At 40.0% G+C, this 22,102-nt stretch overlaps 1 protein-coding gene across 2 annotated transcripts in view; it reads left to right on the plus strand.

Moving 5' to 3' along the window:
* FYB2 (FYN binding protein 2) overlaps positions 1–22,102 on the plus strand; it is a 131,248-nt gene that overhangs the window by 56,475 nt on the left and 52,671 nt on the right. For both annotated transcript variants that reach the window (XM_010803549.4, XM_015465692.3), the window contains exon 5: positions 17,243–17,343. In XM_010803549.4, the coding sequence (XP_010801851.1) occupies positions 17,243–17,343 (101 nt within the window). The remainder of the gene's footprint in view (positions 1–17,242; positions 17,344–22,102) is intronic.

Below are 22,102 nucleotides of genomic sequence, written 5' to 3' on the forward strand. Positions count from 1 at the left end.
AAGTTGCAAAGATGGGTCTCTGGGGTCCTTTTATTTACGGTACAGTTGGGCTCAGTAAATTGAAACATCAGCCTCCTAGTAATAAATCGGATTAGAGACTACAGAGTGCTGTGGGCAGCTAGTAAGATCCCCTGGAGAAGGCAATGGCAACCCACTCCAGTACTCTTGCCTGGAAAATTCCATGGATGGAGGAGCCTGGTAGGCTACAGTCCATGGGGTCGCAAAGAATCAGACACAACTGAGCGACTTCACTTTGCATGGGACAAAGGCCTTTCTGGCTCTGGTGCGCTCATTGTAATACTTTTGCCGTGGAAGTGTCAGTCTATGTATTGCACCTCTGATGTGTCATGTGTTGAGCTGACCACTTTATACTGAGGTTCTCACGTCCTCTTCTCAAGAAGGCTGCAAAGTTTCTGGCTCTGTTTTCATTTTATAGCTAGAGATACTTCGGCTCAGAAAATTTGCCACTTGCAGAGCCATGATTCTAACCCACGTGTTCCTAAACTATTTTTTTTTAAGCTGAGATATAATGGATATGTACAACTGTGTAAGTTCAAAATGCACAATATATTGGTTCAGTATACATATTTCACAATATTGTTACTGTGGTAGCATTAACTAACACTAGCTCACACCTTTATCACCTTACATAATTATCATTTCTTTTGAAAACAGTTAAAATTCTAGTCTCTCAGCAAGTTTAAGTTTATAATACAGCATTTTTTTTTTTTTTTAACTAGAATCCCTATATTGTGCGTTGAGTTTCCAGAATTTATGTTGCAAGTTTGTACTCTTAACATCTCCAGTTTCCCCACTCCTCAGTCTCTGGTAACCACCATTCTACTTCTGCTTTTACAAGTTCAGGTATTTTATTTTTTTAAGATTCCACATATAAGTGATATCACATAGTATTTGTCTTTTCTCTGACTTATTTAGCATAATGTCCTTGAGGTTCATCCATGTTGCAAATGGCAAGATGGCCTTTTTCAAGGCTGAATAATATTCCATATATATCTATCTTTATATATACACACACATATATCACATTTATAATATATTACATTCACATATCTTTAACATTTGTTATCTATCACATTTACTCACATATATATCTATTATATACACATGTACATTATATATATCTCTCTCACATCTTCTGTTGATAGACATTTTGGTTGTTTCCATATCTTGGCCATTGTGAGTGATACTGCAGTCTACATAGGAGTGCAGCTATCTGTTGGAGATCCTGTTTTTGTTTCGTTTGGGTATATACTGAGGGTAGGACTTCTGGATCATATGGCATTTCAATTTTTAATTTTTTGAGGAACCACCATACCGTATTCCATAATGGCTGTACTAATAGATATGCCCAAACTGTTTTGAGTGTATCACCTTAACTCCTTCCCAAAGATGCTCCTGTTCTCAAGAAGGTCAGTCTTAGAAGGAAAACTAAACCTAAAAATGATCATACTACCTATTCACTCATTAAATGTTTATTATAGTAGAATGTTTTACATTTTATAATAGAGAAAGGTACAAGTTTCAGAGGTTGCAAAAATGTGGAGAGATCGCTTTTCCTTGGGAGGGTCAGGGAAGTTTTTTTTATAGAAAACATATCAGTTTGCTATCACTACAATAATACTCCATAATAACAATATAACAATAGTAAACACAGTGAGTATGGGTTCAGTTGATCTGGGCTAGGCTCAACTGCCTGGCTCATATGTTGCAGACTATCCAGGCAATCTTGCAAATACTGACTTAGAGTAAAACACTGAAAGGTTACATGGCATTGGGCAGGGATCCAGGAAGGGATGAAGAATAGAGGCATTATTTCAATCAACCTAGCAGGGAAGATGCAACATATGAACTAAGTATTAAGGATAAACATCTGTCAGAAAACACAGGAAAAGACATCATAACCAGAACCAAAAAGTGTGGAGTATCCTGTTTTCTTTTGGAAACTGAACTAGTTGAGTTAGAGTATAGAAAGTATAGTAAGAAATGGGAAGGAATGCGTTGTTAGAGGGAGATAGGTACCAAATAATGGAGGATTCTGTACACCAAGGATTGGATGAGATGATCTGGTTCAACAAGGAACAAACTGCATGGAGCTAGATAAAATTCATGTGCTTTGGGAACCCCGTTCAATTACCTATTTGAAACAGTTCAGTGATGACAGGGTAAGTCAGCTGCCTTCTATGTGCATTTGCGTGAAAGAGAGAAAAAATTAGACAGCTCGGAGATGATCTGTACCATTTACTCTATGAATGTGGGCCCCAGTGTCACAGTTTGGGGGGACAATGCACTTCTGCTGTGCTCTAAGTTGGTCTTGATTCCCTCTTGCCTTGAATACTGTGAGCATCTCAGTGTGATTATGAGTGCACTGTGATAGTAGTGTTCAGCTCGATATGCATTTTCTCCACAGCTTGGCTCTGAACTAAGCTGACTTCTTCTCTGGCATTTTAATCATCCATTTCAACATGCGGGGCAGTGGGGCAAACTTGCTGTGATAGGCAAGTATTGGGAAACTGTAGTCAGTCTCTGGAGTGACACGTTCTTGCTAAGGGATTTACAAGCACAGTTTCAGTTTGACGTTAAACAGTTTCCTTTGACTTTAAAACTTAATCTCATCTAAAATGAGACTCGCTATACCTCAGTGATGATATGAGCCATAGTGCTGTGACAGTGAAAGATGAGAGATGAAGAGGGACCAGAATACTTAGGTGTGGCTTCGTGGAAGTAAAAAGAACTTGAAATGTATCCTGTAATGATAGGTCAGGATTACACAGGTTTCCCTATTTGCTCCCTTTTGTGAGACTCTGTAGCTCAGGCAGTAAAGAACCTGCCTGCAATGCAGGAGACCTGGGTTCGACTCCTGGGTCAGGAAGATCCCCTGGAAAAGGGAATGGCTACCCACCCACTCCAGTGTTCTTGCCTGAAGAATTCCATGGACATAGGAGCCTGGCGGGTTATAGTCCATGGGTGGCAAAAAGTCAGACACGATTGAGCTGCTAGCACTTTAACTTTCTAAGGTAGGTGAGGGTAGAATATTATTCCCAGAAATAATGACATTCTTGACTTATAGTAGGTAGATGGAAGGATGGGTGGTTGGACAGACCAGTGGATGTTCACTATAGAGCTAGAACATGATTGAAAGCAAGGTGGTAGAGAAGAGGATATAAACAGACAGAAGAAGGATGCTGATGTGGAAAAGTAAGATATGACATTGAATTCTGAAATACATTAAGTGCCATGCTAAGGGTTTTGAATTTTATCTTGTAATGCCAAGAAAGTACTTTGAACAAGTAAATGCTATAACTATAACTATAGTTATTCTTAACCACTGAATCAGCAGGGAAGTCCCTTTATTTTTTCTTTACATGATATTTTAAAAAAGTATCTAAGGACTACATTCTTCCCTAATCTCAAACTCTTATTGTTTTTAACCATTATTCACATAACAGGGGTCTATGTTTTTGCTGTATCTCTGCGGATATATTTTGTAATCCTCTTTTTAGGAACTCAGTGCATTTACAACAGCCATTTTTACTTCTAAGCCCCTTTATACTGTGTATTACATATAAGCAGCATTGTGTAATGGAGCAGTACAGGCCCAGAGTCAAATTAGCATGGGTTCAACCCTGCCTCTAATACAAGTCACTGAACAGCTCAGAGCTTTGATATGCACATCTCTAAAGTGAACATAGTAATATTTACTTTATTGATTGTCACAAAGACTAAATGATATAGATTATATAAAGCTTGGGAGTACACAGAAGATGATCAATGAGTCTTAGTTTCTTCAGCCCTTGGCCTCTCTCTCTCTTCTTCTCTCTAGAATATTAATATCACATTAATGAAATGACGCTTTGGAGTTTATCCTTTGTCATCACTCTTTCACGCAAACCAAGCTAGTTGGCATGCCATTTGAATAAGCAGCTTCTATTTGTGTGTGTGAGCAAAGCAGGTTAGTCCCAGGGCAGCAATCAGCCCTGGGTCTATGTCAGTACTTAGCAGAGTTGACTGTTGGCTAATATATTATTCATTAGCTATAACTATGGGTTTTTTCCACTAAGAGTCAGAGTGGAGTCCTGAGTCAGGAAATCTCTGATTCAGACACTGACAGAGAGAGAAGCTTTTTATTTCAGGAGAATAGATTCAGACAGTACAATGTTTCTCTCATGTGAGGGTCTGTGGGTGGATCTTGGGAGTCCACCATATTCTCTCCCAAACATTTAATTTTGATTTTCATTTTGACAATAGTCTTTAAAAGATAATATAAACCTGTTTTCAATGTCTGGATGGCCTCCTTCAACCTGGTACTTTGGAACATACTTTTGTGTTTGTGTTTTTGGTATTTCTACCCCACACAGAGTGGGGAATATAAGTGTCTTCCAGGGCTGAGCAGATTATGTGATCACGTCTAGGACCTATGTTATGACTAGGAAGAACAGATCCCAGGGAGTGAATGCCTTTCCTAAGGCAGTCAAGTAAAATAATGATAACAGAGAAATGACACGGTGGTCAAATAAGATATGGCTGTAGTTCTTACTTGAACAGTGGTAAATGTTATGCTCCACTTACAGTTATTACAAATATTGGCTGTATTCCCTCTGTTGTGTAATATATCATTGTAACCTACCTTACATCCAAGAGTTTATCCCTCCTTTTTCCCCACCCATATATTGACCCTCCCCCTACAACTGGTAACCACTAGTTTGCTTTCTGTATCTATGAGTCTACTTTTATAAAGAAAAAAGTTAAAGCATATTAGGATAATAAAATGGGATTGGAAATGAAACCAAGGAGGTAGAGGGCGATCAGGAAAAGCCTTCCTGAAGTGGTGACATTTGGGCTGAGACCTCAATAACGAGGACCCCGTCATGGAGGGTCTAGAAGATGTTCCAAGAGAGGGACAGCCGGGATGCAGTCTCAAGGGAGAACCACTCTCAGTGAGTTTCAAGAACGAAAAAGGCAAGGGCTAGAGCTAAAACACAGTGTGCTAGGGCAGTGCCAGTGGTGATTCTTAGAAGCCATGGGCTGAGTTTGGATTTTGCTCTAAATGCATGGGGAAGCCAGGTAGTGAGCTGACGTTTATTTGGGGAAGATCAATCTGGATGCTGTATAAATAACATATGGTGAAGAAGCAGGTAGAAATAGGCAGATAGCCTAGGGAGCCACTATGACAACAATGAAACGATGACAGTATTAGAAATAGCAGTCAATGATGACATAGTGTCCGTTCTAAGTATGTGAATGATTTCATTTGTGACAATCTTTAAGAAGTAGATACAACTATTATAGATCTTATAAGTGAGAAAACTTGAGTCACAGGCTAAATAATTTGACATGGCCACACTTCTAAGGTGAGTCCTAGTGGTTGAGAGGCAGCTGGCCATACAGAAACATTCCAGGAAGCAGGAACAGCATTTGCAAAGTCCTTGATTTAGGAGAGTGCGTAGCATCCTTGTAAAACAGAGAGGAGACCAGTGTGGTTAGAGTGTAACGAGGGAGAAAGAGGGTCATAGGGAGTTTGGAGAGGTTGCTAGGGCTGAGATCATACAGGTGAGGCATTCGATGGTTTTGTTGTTACTTTTTGTTTAATTAGAAGATAGTTACTTTATGATATTGTGATGATTTTTGCCATACATCAACATGAATTAACATTGTTGTTAATTCATTTAACAATATTTTTAACAACACGAATTAACATTTGTTGTTTTTAAATTAAATAGCATAAGCAAGATTGTGACAAGATCTGAGCTATCTTTTTAAAAGATCGTCCTGGCTGCTGTGTGGAGAATAAAAACTGTTGAAGGACCAGAGAAAAATGATACTTAATTAGTGTCTTAAAGAGTAAGTAAGAGCTACTGTATAGCACAGAGAACTCTACTGAGTACCCTGTGGTAACCTAAATGGGAAAGAAATTCAAAAAAGAGAGGATACGTGTATATGTACAGCTGATTCACTTTGCTGTACAGTAGAAACTAACACAACATTGTAAAGCAGCTTTACTCCAACAAAAAAAGTAATGTAAAAAAAGGCCTGTTCACTTGTTAGTCATCATAATAAAGGAAAATGACCAAGCTGAAAAAAATAAAGAATAAGTGAAAGTTTGTGGAAAGGACATTGGAAGTAAGGTTGTTACAAGCAGAGGAACCACACGTGCAAAAGCACAGGAGCAAGAAACACCCTGATGTGTGGAGGATCCACAGTAGCTCGACATAATTAGAATGCATAGTGGCAGTCTGTGTAGCAGGTAATAATAGTTCAGCCAGTACTGGCTGAGTAATATAATGGACTTAGATGGTTCTTAGCTTGAGACTCAATTATATACAGTCTGTTTTTGTTATCTTCTAGATTCTTGGGTGTAGTTCAGCTCCCTGTCCAAATTATAAATTATTTGAAAGCAGGGGGAGAATCAAATACTTCTTTCTTACCAACTACATAATTTTGAGATTTGTTTAAATTGAACACAGCAATACTTGAAAATAGGAAGATCGAAGGAATGTGTTATAAGGAGTTAAGAGCATAGACTTTGTGGTCAGATAGCCTTAGGTTTATATTTTGAGCTCCACACTAGCTGTGTGATCTTAGAAGAGTTATTTAATATCTCTGGGCCTCCGATTTCCTCACATGGGAAAATGGAGAAATCAATAAATCCTCCCTTTTTTGGGTCGCTCTGAAGAGCAAGATATGTATCTATAATTCCACAAAGTGCCCAGCAATGCTGTAAACACTTGATAAGTGGCAGCAATTTGTCGTGTGTTTGGAGTGCAGGGTTTGTTTGTAACAAGGTCTAGGGCTGCAGGCAGCGCCTGGCTTCAGGAGGTCTGTTTCCTAGGAAAGCCTGCCAGTAGCTCAGATGACCCTGCCTTTCACTTCTTAAAACAAATGCTCTCAGATATGATGTCCCACCTCAAAGCAGACACCCTGAAATTTGAAATTCAGGTATTTTAAAGCTTGACCTTAATAATAAAAATGAGGGCTTAGGGTCATCTTTTATTCATGCATTGAAAGTGGCCACTAGATTATTAGAAAAATTGCTTAGTGGTTGCATTAGTAGAAGTCAGGGTGCGTTTAAAGAGTCATTCCTAAGTTCATCAGTGATTTCATTGATTCTGTTAAGTAATACTATTAAGGTTAAGTAATACTATTCTTATAAGTGATAATATCAGGCACAGAGAAATATAGTAACTGCCTTGTCACATGTTCCCCATATAATGACTGCTATATAGAAGAATTGATCTGTGAAACCATTGGATCAGCCTAACGAAATTTTGAAAAACATCATCTAAAACCCACTTTTAAGCTCCGTGACCTTCACCATCACTCTGGGCTTCATCATTTTCATTTCTCATTTTTCCTTGTTCCTGGAGTTCCAAGGAAAAGAGCAATGGACCAGGAATTAGAAGGCCTGTTTTCCTGACCCACAGTGGTGCTGTCTTGAGTGAGTTACTGAAGCTGTCCAAGCCTCAGTTTCCACATGTGCTACTGAGAGGATTCAAGGAGAGAACGCATATAGCATTAGCGTGAATAGACTTTGAGGGAATGAGGCCATGCGAGTTAATGAGTGAGAAATCTCATAGCTTCTGTACCTCCCCGTCTTCAGCGCACACGATGGCCTCTCATCATGGCTTTGCTTCATAGTTTGTTTGGTCCTCTTGGGTCCTCTCTGTGGTGTGTGCCAATGACCTCCTCCTGTAATGACTTCCATTGCTGTGGGAGCTGTTCATGCTCTGTTTGACCTCAGCTGGCACTTCTATTTTTCTGAGAAATTCTACAACAGAGTGATTGGGACCCACGATTCTGTACTCAAATATCTAGCTTCTAATCTCTGCTCTGCTGCTTATGACTCTGTGACCTGGATTGTGCCTCAGTTTTCTCATTTGAATATGGAAAAAGTGATAGTATCTTCATAGGGTCAATTGAGAATCAAATAAATTGAGAAATATACTTGGAACAGTGCCTAGCACAAAGTAAGGGAATAAAAGTTATTAGCTATTATTATTGTTGACATGCCCTCCTTATGAATGACATCAGTGGTTTGACAAAGTAGTTTCAAAGTTAATAATATTACTCCTGAAACTGAGATTACTCTAGTAACATTTACCTGGTCATTGTATTAGTCAGGGTTCTCCAGAGGAACAGAACCAGTAGGGCATGTATTTTATGTATTTATGCATTACATATTAGATTGCATATATTACATATATAATATTTCATTATTTATTAAGTATGAGGAATTGGCTCACACAGTTATAGAGGCCAAGAAGTCTCATAATCTGCCATCTATAAGCAGAAAAGCCGGTGGTATAATTCCAAGTCCAACAGCCTGAGAACAGGGTAGCCAATGGGATAAATCCCTGTCCAAGGGCAGGAGAAGATGAGTTGACATGACCCAGATCAACAGATGAGCCAGGACAAATTGAGTGAATTCCTCTTTCTTCCTCCTTTGGTTCTGTTCAGACCCTCAATGGATTTCATGATGCCTACTTGTATTAGGGAGGGCAGTCTACTCTACTGAACCCACTGACTCAAATGCTAACTTCATCTAGAAACACCCTCTAAACAGTTCTAGAAATAATATTTATCAGGACACCCTGTGACCAGTCAAGCTGACACACAAAATTAACCATCCCTTTAGTCAGTGTACTTTTGTGGCCCTTATGTAGAGAGAGTTGACTTACCCATTCGTGAATTAGAAACAAAACCTGGTGTTCAGGGCTGAATGACATTGTTGTTGATGCTACTGTAGAGTCATAGTAGAATCTGTGAAGTTATGAAACATGCAGGAGTAGGAATTGGGCATGCATACACACACGTGTATACATGTATATGTACATAAACATATAGAGGCTACATAAACTCATATGTAAAATGATAGTAAAATCAAGTACAAAGAGGTGTGTATATGTAGAGGTGTGTGTGTGTGTTCTGTAAAAGTGGTAAAAGTGGAAGAACTGGTGGTAGAGGCAGTAGAAGCTAAAGTCCAAGTGGTTGATGTGAGCAGAGGGGGAGATGGTAGTAAATATTACTGTAAATGGAAGTAGTGAACTCTTTGTGCCAAGCACTGTGCTAAACACAGCATAATGGCAATCATCTCGTCCTCATCAGAAACAGGATTAAAGGAAGAAGAGACTTGGATCCAACTGTGTATGCAGGGTCATAGCCAGGTAAAGCTGGCTAGAGGTGTGGAGATTCCACCCTAAAAGCCTCTATTTCCAGAAGTGTGTCTCTCCTTATAGCCATTCTGGTCAACTACTTCATCTTTAACCATTATCTAATATTTAGAAGACAGAGGTTGGAATAGCTTATGAGGAAAAATTTAAATAAAAAATTTCCATGCAATTTTGTAAACCTCGCACAAATGCATTTTGAGATCCAGTTTAGATAGAATGGATGCCATTGTTTGTAGTCTAATTACCAGTCATTTGATTCAAGAATTAATTCTTTCATTCAGGAATTTCTTAGGGTAAAAGCCTATGGGGAGGTTAGTCTTACAAGAAGTATTTATTGGAGATAGAAACTTTTCCACTTTGGGACATTGGGTAATTGAGAGATCAGATGGTCTCATCCTTTCTTGTCACCAGGAACCTGTAGAATGTCACAGGGAGCAGCTGCTGGCTAAGCTACAACTCTTCTTCCTATTTCTAGAACTGGTGGACCATCGAAAAAATTGGAATAAGTTGGATTTTCAACTTAGGTCCACACCCCTAATAAAACAGATGAAACGTAGGGCATGCTGGTTTTGTTGTGTAAGTCTCAGTCTTTTCTATTTTAATTCAGGTTCTTTAGATTTTTCAGAACTGTCTTGCAGCAAAACTTTTTGACTCATCCTCATGCAGTGTGGCATAGGAGAAGATGAGCATGGAAATGTACCTATCAGGCATTTCCCATATGTTAACTCAGTTATTCCACCATTGAACTGCTGGTGACCCAACCAGTGAGATCACACGACCAGTGAGAGGTGGATGGGATGAATCTAGGTACAGTGTCCAGCATGTAGCACCCTCAACAATTAGCCGCTGATCCTGTCGTGGAAAACTTCATTGTTTGACGAAGGGAATAGGTGTTTGAATATGCTATGTGAGCTGCTTCTCTAGCAGGTACAGTCTGATATAGAGGTTGATTAATTACTTTCTTCAAAGGAGGATGGTGGCCCAGGGGTGGACATGGCAAGTGGAAACAACCATGAGAGGAAGTCACAAGTCTGTGTTTCATCCAGAGAGTCCAAAAATCTGTTTAGAAGATAGGTTTCTAAGGGTCCAAATACAGTTAGAAAGATTTGCTTTTACAAGTCATCTTTAACATTTCCACTGCATTTACAGGGTTCTTATTTCTCCAGGAACATAATGTTGAAGGTATCATTAAGAAGCATTCATGTTTTATTATGTAATGTTTAAATTACTAGAGGTTTTCTACAAGAAAGGCAGAAAAGATAAAAACCTGATGCTATATGCAAGTAACAAAAGGAACTTTCCAAAATGCAAACCTCAACACTTCTTTTTTAAAATACTGTAATTTTAATAATATAATAAATTTGTAGCACAATTTTGGTGGAATGCCTATATTCAGAGGGCAGATATTTCATTCAATATCTATAGTATACCTTTCAAGTAGATTTTATTATTACTGTTTTGTGGAGTAGGAAACTGAAGATTTAAGGTATTTGTTCAATACTTTTAAAACTAGAAAATGGAACAGAGAGGATTCAAATTCAAATCTGTCTGACCCCCAGCTCCGAGTCTATCAATAATTCTGTGTTGCCTCCCAATGACGTCTAAAGTCCTAGATATAGACTGTACACAAATATTTTAATGAATGTGGAAACAAAGAAATTGAAGCATAGATATATTTAAATTGTAGAATTATTTCTTCCCAGAAATCTAGGGTCATTATACTGACCCATGTCATTTTAAATCAAGGTGTATCTCAGATCTTGTTTTAATGGACCAGGAAAAAGATAAAAGACATTCTCAGATGGCAGAAAGGGAAGTTTAAATACATGTACAGTGTCTTTTTTCCCTTTTAACATAAATCCTAGGACTGCCTCTCTCTAAAGACAACTGATCTGAAAGATGACTTTTTTTATGCTCTGTTGAAATTCTTTCTGATTATCTGAAGTCAGATATTTATTCATTTCTGACAAAAGTAGTCCAAGAAATTGATTAGACATTTCTTTCAACATTTCCACAAATTGTTTCTAATTAATAAAGTTAATTTACCATAGACCCATGGAGATTGTTAGGTCACTGGAGCATAAGATGCATGGCATAGTCTATAATTTAAGAACATTTTTCTCGATTATTTTATGCAGGGGGAAGGGAACAAAATAGTGAGGGGAGAAATTACTGATGCATTAGACTTCATAATTTTTCCTCTTCAGCAAAATGAACTGTTCATACATATCTTAACATATTACAGAGATTATGAAAGAAAAACCTGAAATAACCAAAGTGGTCAAATATAGATAGGAAATCGAGTGGAATATGCTTATAATATAAAAAAAAGAGTAGGGAAACAAAGGAGGAAGTCCGGCCTTTCCATTGTCTATTACTATAGGAATAGGGCAGAAATCTGGAAGAATACCAAAATGAAAAGAGCTCACTTGTGTGATGGTGAAAGGATTATGGATGATTTGTCTGTCTCTGTCCTATCCACAGTTCGGGTAAAGAAGTGATTTTCCTTTTGCTGTAGATACAATTGTAGGAAACCTTCTTCCTTTCACTCCCTAGTCTTGTTTCTTTCTTTCCAGTGCAACTCCAACTATGAATATTAGAGTGTATCCATTTGTATTTCTTATTCTTCAGCTACAAACTCAGATATCTGTTAAAGATACAGAATTTTACATTTTTGTATGAACAGCATCGTTTATCCTTCTGAAACTTGAATTTTTTCAAAGCTGTTTTCATATTCTATCTATGCTGATGCATGTACAGCTAGTTTATTCATTATAATTGCATACTATATATATTTCATGTGAAAGTGAATCACTCGTGTCTGACTCTTTGCGACCCCATGGACTGTAGCCTACCAGGCTCCTCCCTCCATGGGATTCTCCAGGCAAGAATACTGGAGTGGGTTGCCATTTCCTTCTCCAGGTTATCTTCCCCACCCAGGGATCAAACCTGGGTCTCCCGCACTGCAGGCAGATGCTTTAACCTCTGAATGTATCATAATTTGTGTATTTTCTGACTGAGGGACATTGAAATTGTTTCTTATCTTCACATTTCCCAATGATATTGCAATGATCATCCTTATGTATTTCCAAGTGAATATAAGCAAGTTTCTCTAGGTTATTTACTTAAAGTAGAAATTGCTAAATAATAATAAATAAGAAACTTCAGTTTTACTATAATAGGTATCGAAAACTTATCTCTCAAAATGGCTGTCCTCTCAAACCAGTATAAAGAGTTTCTTGTGTTCTTGCCAAATGTGGTGCGCTTTTCCAGTTGGGGGATTCTTGCTAAACTGATGGTTGTAAATGAAATTCTCATTGTCTTCACTCTATCTTCCTGTTGACCATAAGACTTCAAATTTACTTTTGTAAATGATCATTTTTTTTCTTCTGTGATGTCTGTCATATCCTTTTGTTCAATTTTCTATGGATTTGACTTTTTCCTATTTCAGGCATTCCCAATAGAGTTTAGATATCAACTAAAGTTTATTAGACTTCATTATTAAGTGTGGTATTTGTTGGCATTTAACCTAGTTGAGAGAGTTTATCTACATGGAAATTTTTAAATATCTATTAAAATAGTTAAACGAGTTTTTCTCTCTCATTGTTTCAATGTGATTCACTGCAATGATAGATTTTCGGATGTTGAGCCATCCTTGAAGTCTTGGAATAAATTTTAGTTATTCTTAAGTTGATTTTAATACTAATTCATTTATTTAGTACTTAGTTTAAAACTGACTAAATTTTCTTACATGAAACTGGGCTTTATTTTTATTTCATTGTTTGAACTTTTTGTGATTTTCATATCAAAATTACACTATCCTCTGAAAATGAGTAAAGTAGTTTTTCTCTTTTTCTGTCCTCTGAAACTTTGCTAAAATTTTCTCATAAAACATAGTGGATGAAAAGGAGAGAGATGCATTGAGTGTGAAGGTGGGTGTGAGTGCTATTGATTCGAGCCCTTTAATGGTTTGTTAGCCTACTAGTCTTTCTAGTTCTTCTTCAGTCACTGTGGTAATTTTATATTTCCCTACTAATTTGCCAAATTTCCCTAAAATTTCAAAGTTATTGGCAGAGAGCTGATCTTAATATTTTTCTTAGATTTCTGAAAGTCTGAAACAAACTCTAGTTTGGTCCCCTTTTGTATCTGTAATTTGTGTGTGTACGGACATGTGTGTGCCTTCCCTCATTGTCTTGATCAGTCATGCTAAAGTGTGGTCTGATATTAATACACCTACCTAAGCTTTCTTTTGGAAAGTTTGCTTTACACACTTTCTCCATTGATATGGGAGCTTTGGTTTATCTGGCAGTTTTTAGCAGCATTAGCAAGATTTTTGCAACATCCAGTCAGAGACTCTCCATTTTCCTTACAGTAAACTAATCTTTGTGCATTTTTTGTGATTCTTGATCAGTCTGGACTTCTTCCTATTATATTTTAGACTTACCATGCAAATGCCTTATGTTCATTTTTCCTTTCCTGCCTTCTTAATATTTAAGCTTTCTCATTTAGTATTTTCCTTCTACCACGTAGAAATAGAGGAAAACAGAATGGGAAAGACTAGAGATTCTCTTCAAGAAAAGTAGAGATACCAAGGGAACATTTCATGCAAAGATGGGCATAATAAAGTACAGAAATGGTGTGGTCCCAACAGAAGCAGAAGATATTAAGAAGAGGTGGCAAGAATACACAGAAGAACTGTACAAAAAAGATCTTCATGACCCAGATAATCACAATGGTGTGATCACTGACCTAGAGCCAGACATCCTGGAATGTGAAGTCAAGTGGGCCTTAGGAAGCATCACTACAAACAAAGCTAGTGGAGGTGATGGAATTCCAGTTGAGCTATTTCAAATCCTAAAAGATGATGCTGTGAAAGTGCTGCACTCAATATGCCAGCACATTTGGAAAACTCAGCAGTGGCCACAGGACTGGAAAAGGTCAGTTTTCATTCCAATCCCAAAGAAAGGCAATGCCAAAGAATGCTCAAACTACCACACAATTGCACTCATCTCACACACTAGTAAAGTAATGCTCAAAATTCTCTAAGCCAGGCTTCAGCAATACGTGAACCGTGAACTTCCAGATGTTCAAGCTGGTTTTAGAAAAGGCAGAGGAACCACAGATAAAATTGCCATCATCCACTGGATCATCAAAAAAGCAAGAGAGTTCCAAGAAAACATCATTTCTGCTTTATTGACTATGTCAAAGCCTTTGACTATGTGGATTACTGCAAACTGTGGGAAATTCTTCAATAGATGGGAATACCAGACCACCTGACCTGCCTCTTGAGAAACCTGTATGCAGGTCAGGAAGCAACAGTTAGAACTGGACATGGAACAACAGACTGGTTCCAAATAGGAAAAGGAGTACGTCAAGGCCGTATATTGTCACCCTGCTTATTTAACTTATATGCAGAGTACATCATAAGAAATGCTAGGCTGGATGAAGCACAAGCAAGATTGCTGGGAGAAATATCAGTAACCTCAGATATGCAGATGACACCACCCTTATGGCAGAGAGTGAAGAAGGACTAAAGAGCCTCTTGATGAAAGTGAAAGAGGAGAATGAACAAGTTGGCTTAAAGCTAAACATTCAGAAAACTAAGATCATGGCATCCAGTCCCATCACTTCATGGCAAATAGATGGGGAAACAATGGAAACAGTGACAGACTTTATTATTTTGGGGCTCCCAAATCACTGAAGATGGTTGACTGCAGCCATGAAATTAAAAGACTTTTACTCTTTGGCAGGAAAGTTATGACCAACCTAGACAGCATATTAAAAAGCAGAGATAGTACTTTGCCAACAAAGGTCTGTTTAGTCAAGGCTATGGTTTTTCCAGAAGTCGTGTATGGATGTGAGAGTTGGACTATAAAGAAAGCTGAGCACTGAAAAATTGATGCTTCTGAACTATGATGTTGGAGAAGACTCTTGAGGGTCCTCTAGACTGCAAGGGTATCCAACCAGTCCATCCTAAAGGAAATCAGTCCTGAATATTTATTGGAAGGACTGATGTTGAAGCTGAAACTCCAGTACTTTGGCCACCTGATGCGAAGAGCTGACTCATTTGAAAAGACTCTGATGCTGGGAAAGATCAAAGGCAGGAGAAGAAGGGGACAACAGAGGATGAGATGGTTGGATGGTATCACTGACTCAGTGGATATGAATTTGAGTAAACTCCGGGAGTTGGCGATGGAAAGGGAGGCTTGGCATGCTGCATTCCATGAGGTTGCAAACAGTCGGACATGACTGAGCGACTGAACTGAACTTGTACCACTTAAGAAGTTAAATATTCTATTTCTATTATTTTTGTGGTGACAAAGTTTGACATTCTCAGTTAACTAAGTCTAATGATAATCAAAATATCTATCCTGCTCCTGAATGGTACCTGAAAATAATTCCCATAGCCCTGTTTCACAATCTTCAATAATTATTATTTAGTATTTTAATTCTACTTTATTCTTCTTTTAATTTATTTTTTAATTGTAAGGTAATTACTTTACAGTGTTGTGTTGGTTCTTGCTGTAAAACAGTGTGAATCAGCCATAACTATTTGTATATATATCCCCTCCCTTGTGAACTTTCCTCCCTTCTCCCTTTCCACCCCTCTTCATCACCACAGAGTGCCTGGCTGGGCTCCCTGTATCATATAGCAGCTTTCCACTAGCTATTGCCTCTGATAGCCCAGTTGGTAAAGAATCCACCTGCAATGCAGGAGACCCTGGTTTGATTCCTGGGTCGGAATTTGCCAAATTTTAGGGAAATTTGGCCAATTAATCGGAAAAGATCTGCTGGAGAAGGGATAGGCTACCCACTCCAGTATACTTGGGCTTCTCTTTTGGTTCAGCTGGTAAAGAATCTGCCTGCAATGTGGGGGACCTGGGTTTGGTCCCTGGGTTGGGAAGACCCCCTGGAGAAGGGAAAAGCCACCCACTCTGGTCTTCTGGCCTGGAGAATTCCATGGACTGTATAGTTCGTGGAGTTGCAAAGAGTCGGGCATGAGTGAGTGACTTTCACTTTCACTTTCTCACTAGCTTCCTGTTTTACACATGGTAGTATATATGTCAGTGCTACTTTCTCAGTCCGTTCTACTGTATCCTTCTGCTGCTGTGTCCACAAATCTGATCTTTATGTCTGCATCTCCATTCCTGCCTTGCAAATATTTTCATCAATACTATTTTTCTGGTTTCCATATATATGTGTCAATATATGATATTTGTTTTTCTCTTTCTGTCTTACTTCACTCTGAACAACAGGCTCTTCATTCGATCTTTTGACTACCTATAGTGGCTCATCTTCTTGTGTGATTAGCAGTTTTCCATTATAAGCCTGTTTTGAGTGGGAATTCTTCCCTTGGGAAACCATGACTTCAGGTTTCCTTTACAGGGGAGCCAGTGGTGGTGGGGATTTCGCTTCTAACAGCAGGTTGGCTTCGTGTCTCAGGAACACACAGGTAGTATGCATTTAGAACCCCGTCCCCTTGGTGCTGGGCTGTAGAGTTTCTTCCTTCTCCTGGGTGACTCTTGGAGCTACAACTGCCCTCCTCAGATAGGAGGCTTTCCTGTTTGCTCCTTGGGAGAGTGCATGGTTATTACAATTAGTTTTACAGATGGGATGGCGTTTTGTGACCCTGGACCTTATTCCAGCTTCCCATTCAGTTGAGGCCTGCGGCTTAGAACTGAATATAATCCCCAGCCACCAGTCACTGGGATCTTTTTTTTATTTGATCCCAATTTCCCATGGAGTCCCTTGGCTGAATTCTCACTGACACTTTAATTGCGAATTTCCTCTCTGTCTGGCACCTGGGGATTTTTACCTTACTGATTTCTAGGTAAATGATGGGTTCTTGATATACTTTTTTACATTGTTATATTTCATCCAGAAATCTTCTGTAGTTAAAGTGGGGGTGGTGTGCCATCCATATTGGCCATAGGTCACCACGTTGGCCAGACTTACTTGTGTTACTTTTCTAATGAGGAAAAAAATACCCAGAGTTTGAAAATGTGTTTTAAAAATATTTTGCTTTAAGTAACCTTTTTTTTCTCCACACTTCTCAGTGCTGAATTTGAAGAACCACATAATTATGAGGCAACCATTTCCTATCTGAGACACTCCAGCAACTCCATTAACCTGTGCACGGCAAAAAAATCTGCTGATTGTAAGTGTGCTAAGCCAATTAATATTGTAATCCTGTATGGAATGAGAAAATGTCCAAAATGGTATTTCCCCCAGCTAACTCTAAGTTTAAAAGTCAACAGCCATGCTGCTTTACTGTCACATTTCTCTCTTTTCCCCTCTTCCAGCCTCTTAAATATATAAATAAACCCAGCTCTGCACCAGTGCTGTCTCCCAGCGCCTAGTGCTGCCTTCTCATTACTTTCTTCTTTCCTTCACCAGTCTGCTTAGACACTTTGCCTTTTGTAGATATATGGGGGAGAAAATCAAGTTATGGTGATTCATTTTTCTTCCTTCTCCTCCAATGGAAACTTCATCTCTCTTCTCTTGATGTCTGTCTTGAAGTCCCCTGGTAACTCCCTGTGGAAAAGGGAGATAACAGACTAGGGGAATGAGGTCCCTGTGTTTAGCCTGAATAGGAGCAGAGGATTCATTAAACGGATCTGACAACTGGTTCGGAGCTGGGTCTTCCTGCCTCTGGTATTACTGACAAAGTTCAGACCTTTCCATGAAAAAAGAGACTGTCTCAGGCAAGATGGTGAAGAATCAGAAACTCATAGCATTTCCTCAGGTTTCTGTGTCTTTGTTCTGCTTATATCAATAGAATCAACCAGTTCTCTACAAAAGGCATAAATATTAGTGCCAGAATAAACACTAGTATTTACTGAGCTGTGCTGTGGGCCACAGTCCTGTTAAAGGTCCTCTGTGCACATGCCTGTTGATATAGCCATTGTATTCACCCACTTTTAGAGACAGAAAACTGAAAATCAGAGAGACTGAGTTGCATAAGGTCACACAAGTAATATGTAGAAGGGCTGTACTGTGCAACAGCCCAGACTGCCTCTAAGATCCATGCTTTTCCCACAGTTTTACGCTGCTTCTCATTCAAGAGTGTTTGACTTCCCTGAAAGGAGAGTTAGAGATCCCCTGGTTCAGCCTCTTTATTGTACAGACAGGAAGCCCAGGGCTCTGGGAGAGGAAGTCATTTGCCTGGGAACACGTGCTTAGGAAGTTCATGGGTAAGAGTTAGAACCCATTGAAATTTCCATTCTCCCCCAGGAAATAAGGGGCCAAAGAACTACTGGAAAAACTTTCTCCTAGGCTCGGTAAGCTCTAGATTCTCCAAACTGGCTTGTAAGATACTAGCTTAAGAAGTGGAACTACTGTCTGCATCAACCCAGAAGGTAGGACTGCCTCGTAGTTGGGGTGCCTGGGTCCCTGACTTAAAAGCAAGGCTTCTTAAACTCTAATGCTCACATGAATTTTCTGGGCATCTTGTTGTAACATATATTCTGGGCCAGTTGCTCTGGGTTGGGCCAGAGATTCTGCATTTCTAAAGGTGCCCTAATGCCAGTGGTCCGCAGACTGTACTTTGAATAGAAAGGTTGTGAGCCCCATTTGGACTGCAGCCCAGCTGCATGTTTTCCTACAAAGCTAAGTGCTCACAGGGCCAAGGGGATGCTCCCCTGCAGCTTCCCTCTGGCCTTCAGGAGACCCCCAGAATGCCCTCCTGCAGGTGGGTCTCTAAGATGCTGCTTGGGTCTCTTCCCTGGGTCCTTCCATCTCAGGACAGATGGAGCTGCAGAGAGATCTGTTTGTGGTGGGGCAGGAGAGGATAAGGGTAACATAGGCAAGGTCCTTCGTGTGTAGGGTGAAGCTGAGGATTGGAAGGAAGGAAGCTGGACCAGAGGCCTGCATGTGTTCTCTCTGGGCCACAGATGTTCAAGGTGGGTCTGTTGGGGATATCATTTGGGGTACCCAACGAAGGAACCACTAACCCAGGCCTCTCCTTAGTCTTTCACTGAGGAATCCTTTGTGTCCCTCAGTGCTGCTGAGGAGGTAAGTGTTTATGACTGAAAAGAGAAAGGGCTCAGAAAATAAGCCTCTGATGCAGCTGGGAGGTCACGGTGCAAAGGACAATGGAAGTGGGGAGAGAGGGAGAAGGGCGCGGATGGCGAGGGCTTCCCCAGCCAGGATGGCGTCCTGTGGGGGGTAGGAGAGAAGCCTGCCAGGAGATTCTCTGTGGGAGCCAGAGAACACTAGTCTGGGATGGAAAGGATGCTGTTTTAGCCCACACTCCTTTCCCTGCTCCTGTCTAAAGAGGCATGGGATAGTTAACCTACAGGCAAGAAAAGGGAAGGAAATAGGCTATTTTGCCCCCACTTGTCCATGTTCATTTGACTTTTCCCCATGTGCTTCATCCTCTTTACACTTACCATTTGAAAGATGTACAAATCTCAGTTTCTTTATCTACTAAATGGATATAATATCTTCTTTGTGTAACTGTTCTGTGTGTTTGAGAAGGTAATGCCTGTAAAGTCAAGTGACTCTTCTCTGAGAGGATGGAGCACATATACTTTTCCCTAGTGCTCCTGCTAGGTACAACTAAAACCCCTGGACGTTATATATTTAAAACAAATATATACATATATTTATATTGTATATTTTTATATACAAACATAAGAAAACTAGAGCACTGTGAAAAGTTAGAAAGAAGGTAGACCAGCTAGGCACCTCTAGACCCAAGGAAGGATAAGTGGTGAGTTCCCTGGGTTTTCTTCTTGCTTCGTATATCCCAGCCTTGGAACTGAAGAAGCTGGCAACCCAGAAACACCACAGGGCACAGACAAAGCAGCTCCAACAGAAGCCTGCTCTTTCTAGCCAAAGGACCAGTAAAAGGGAAGCCTAGAAAAACAGAAAGCGTCTAGACAACAACTACTTTATCCCAGCTAAATGTCACAGAAAATAACAAACTGGCCCCACCGCCACCAGCCAATGCTGAGTGGGGAGCCTGGACATCCACCCTTATCAGGCTGCGATGATGCACCCCTTCTGCCGGTCAAGAAGGTGAAGTAGGGAGCTGGCACTTTCGTCCCTGCCAGGGTAACAAACTCCACCTACAGTGAAGGTCAGTGAAGACCACGTGGGGATGCGGACTCCAGCCCTCCACCCAGCAATAACAAGGTGTCCCTTCCCCTCCCTGTTGGGACAGCATCAGAGCAGACCTTGTGCAGAGTCAAGACTTTCACACACTCTCAGCAAGAAGGCACCCTCTCCCTGTGATATCAGTAGAGGCTATGTTGGGAGTGATAACAAGCACTCCCACCCCTCCCAGCCAGAGTGTTACCAGCAGAAGCTTAGCAGGGGGCCAGAGCACCCACTCCTGCTCAGAAGTAATGAGGAGCCCTTGCCTTACTTGGATATCAACAAGACTAAGAAATGGGGAACCTACACTTCCACCCCCACCTGGCAGGAAAGAGGCAGCCCTCTGCACTTCTGCTGCCATGCTAGCTGAAACAGAAGGCTTAAATAGTTTCCAGGGTCTCACAACATAACACTCTAAAAGGTCACGGTTCAATCGAAAGTCACTCATACCAACAGCCAGCCAAGTCTCAACTTAAACAAAAAGAGATGATTGACAGATGCCAACACTGGGATGACTGAAGTGTTAGAAGTGTCTGACAAAGACTTTAAAGCAGCTATTATAAACATGCTTCAGTGAGAATTATAAATATGATTGAAGCAAATTGGGAAAAAAGTCTTATCCAAAAATAGGGGATATCTCTGTAGAGAAATGGGAGATGTAAAGAAAACACAAATGGAAATTTTAGAACTAAAAAATACAGTAAAGAAAAAAAAGCTCAATAGCGGAATGGAGGGGACAGAAGAATCAGTAAACCTGGAGAAAAGATTAGCTCAGAATGGATTTCTTCCTTCCTCTGCTCACCAAGGGTGAGGAATCTTTAAATATTGTCCTTCTAGGAAGAAGAGAGGGAGAAGGAAAGAAAGGAAAGGAGGGGAAGGCTTTTGCCATCACCTTTGGGTGAGTCTGTCTCTTTAACAATGCCAAGAAAAACAGAAGGTCACCCCTCAGGGTGCCTAGCTCAGCACAGGTGACTTTCTGAAACTTCACCCTTTCATATCAACTGGGTGATGGGGAAGCAGGATTTAGGCTCTTCTGAAAGCTCTGTGGAATTGTCCTCATAGCTCATCTAGACAGTGGCTTTCAGACTGTGCTGTCCTCAGGGGGGTCCTAGAAACCCCTGGGGATAACTTCAACCAGAGAAGTTTCATTTATGCTCCTGTAATATTGTGTTTAAATGAGTGAATGATTCCATGGCTAGGAGACAGGTTGAAAGCCATTTCCTAACTGAGCAACCCTGGGAAAGTTACTTTACTTTTCTGAGTGTCTGTTCCTCATCAGTATATCAGATATAGTAGTGATTATCATGAAGGAAAAAAAAAAACTGTCAGCTATTTTTTTATTATTTTGTTCTAATATTAGTAATAATTGTCTCACCTCCTGGTGTAAAACATGGGAAAGGGACTTTTCCAGAGTGACACAGGGAGTTAGAAACTCACACGGGGAGTTTCCCGGTTAGTTACTCTGGACAAAGAGCTGAGGGTCTGGAAGACATGACCATGATGTGGTACTAGTGTCCCATACTGGGAAGTACAAGTGAAGGGCTGCTGAAGACCATCTTCTGACATTTGTCATTTTTCTCCCAGCTGGGACAGAGCTATTCAGTGGAAGGAGTTAGATAATTCCCCATGGAAGCTAAGTGAGGGCTCTGATGCTTTGGGTTATATCCTCCTATTATAATTCCTAGTCCTTTCCTGACCCCCTGAGGTATGATCATTTGTACTTTATATTCCTACCTTGGGAGCAAGTTTTGATGGCAACACTTATTGTTGAGAGAACATCCACTTTGTTTAAATTTAAAAAAAAGACAGTATCAAGT

The sequence above is a fragment of the Bos taurus genome, chromosome 3, assembly GCF_002263795.3.
Source record: "Bos taurus isolate L1 Dominette 01449 registration number 42190680 breed Hereford chromosome 3, ARS-UCD2.0, whole genome shotgun sequence".
NCBI lineage: Eukaryota > Metazoa > Chordata > Mammalia > Artiodactyla > Bovidae > Bos > Bos taurus.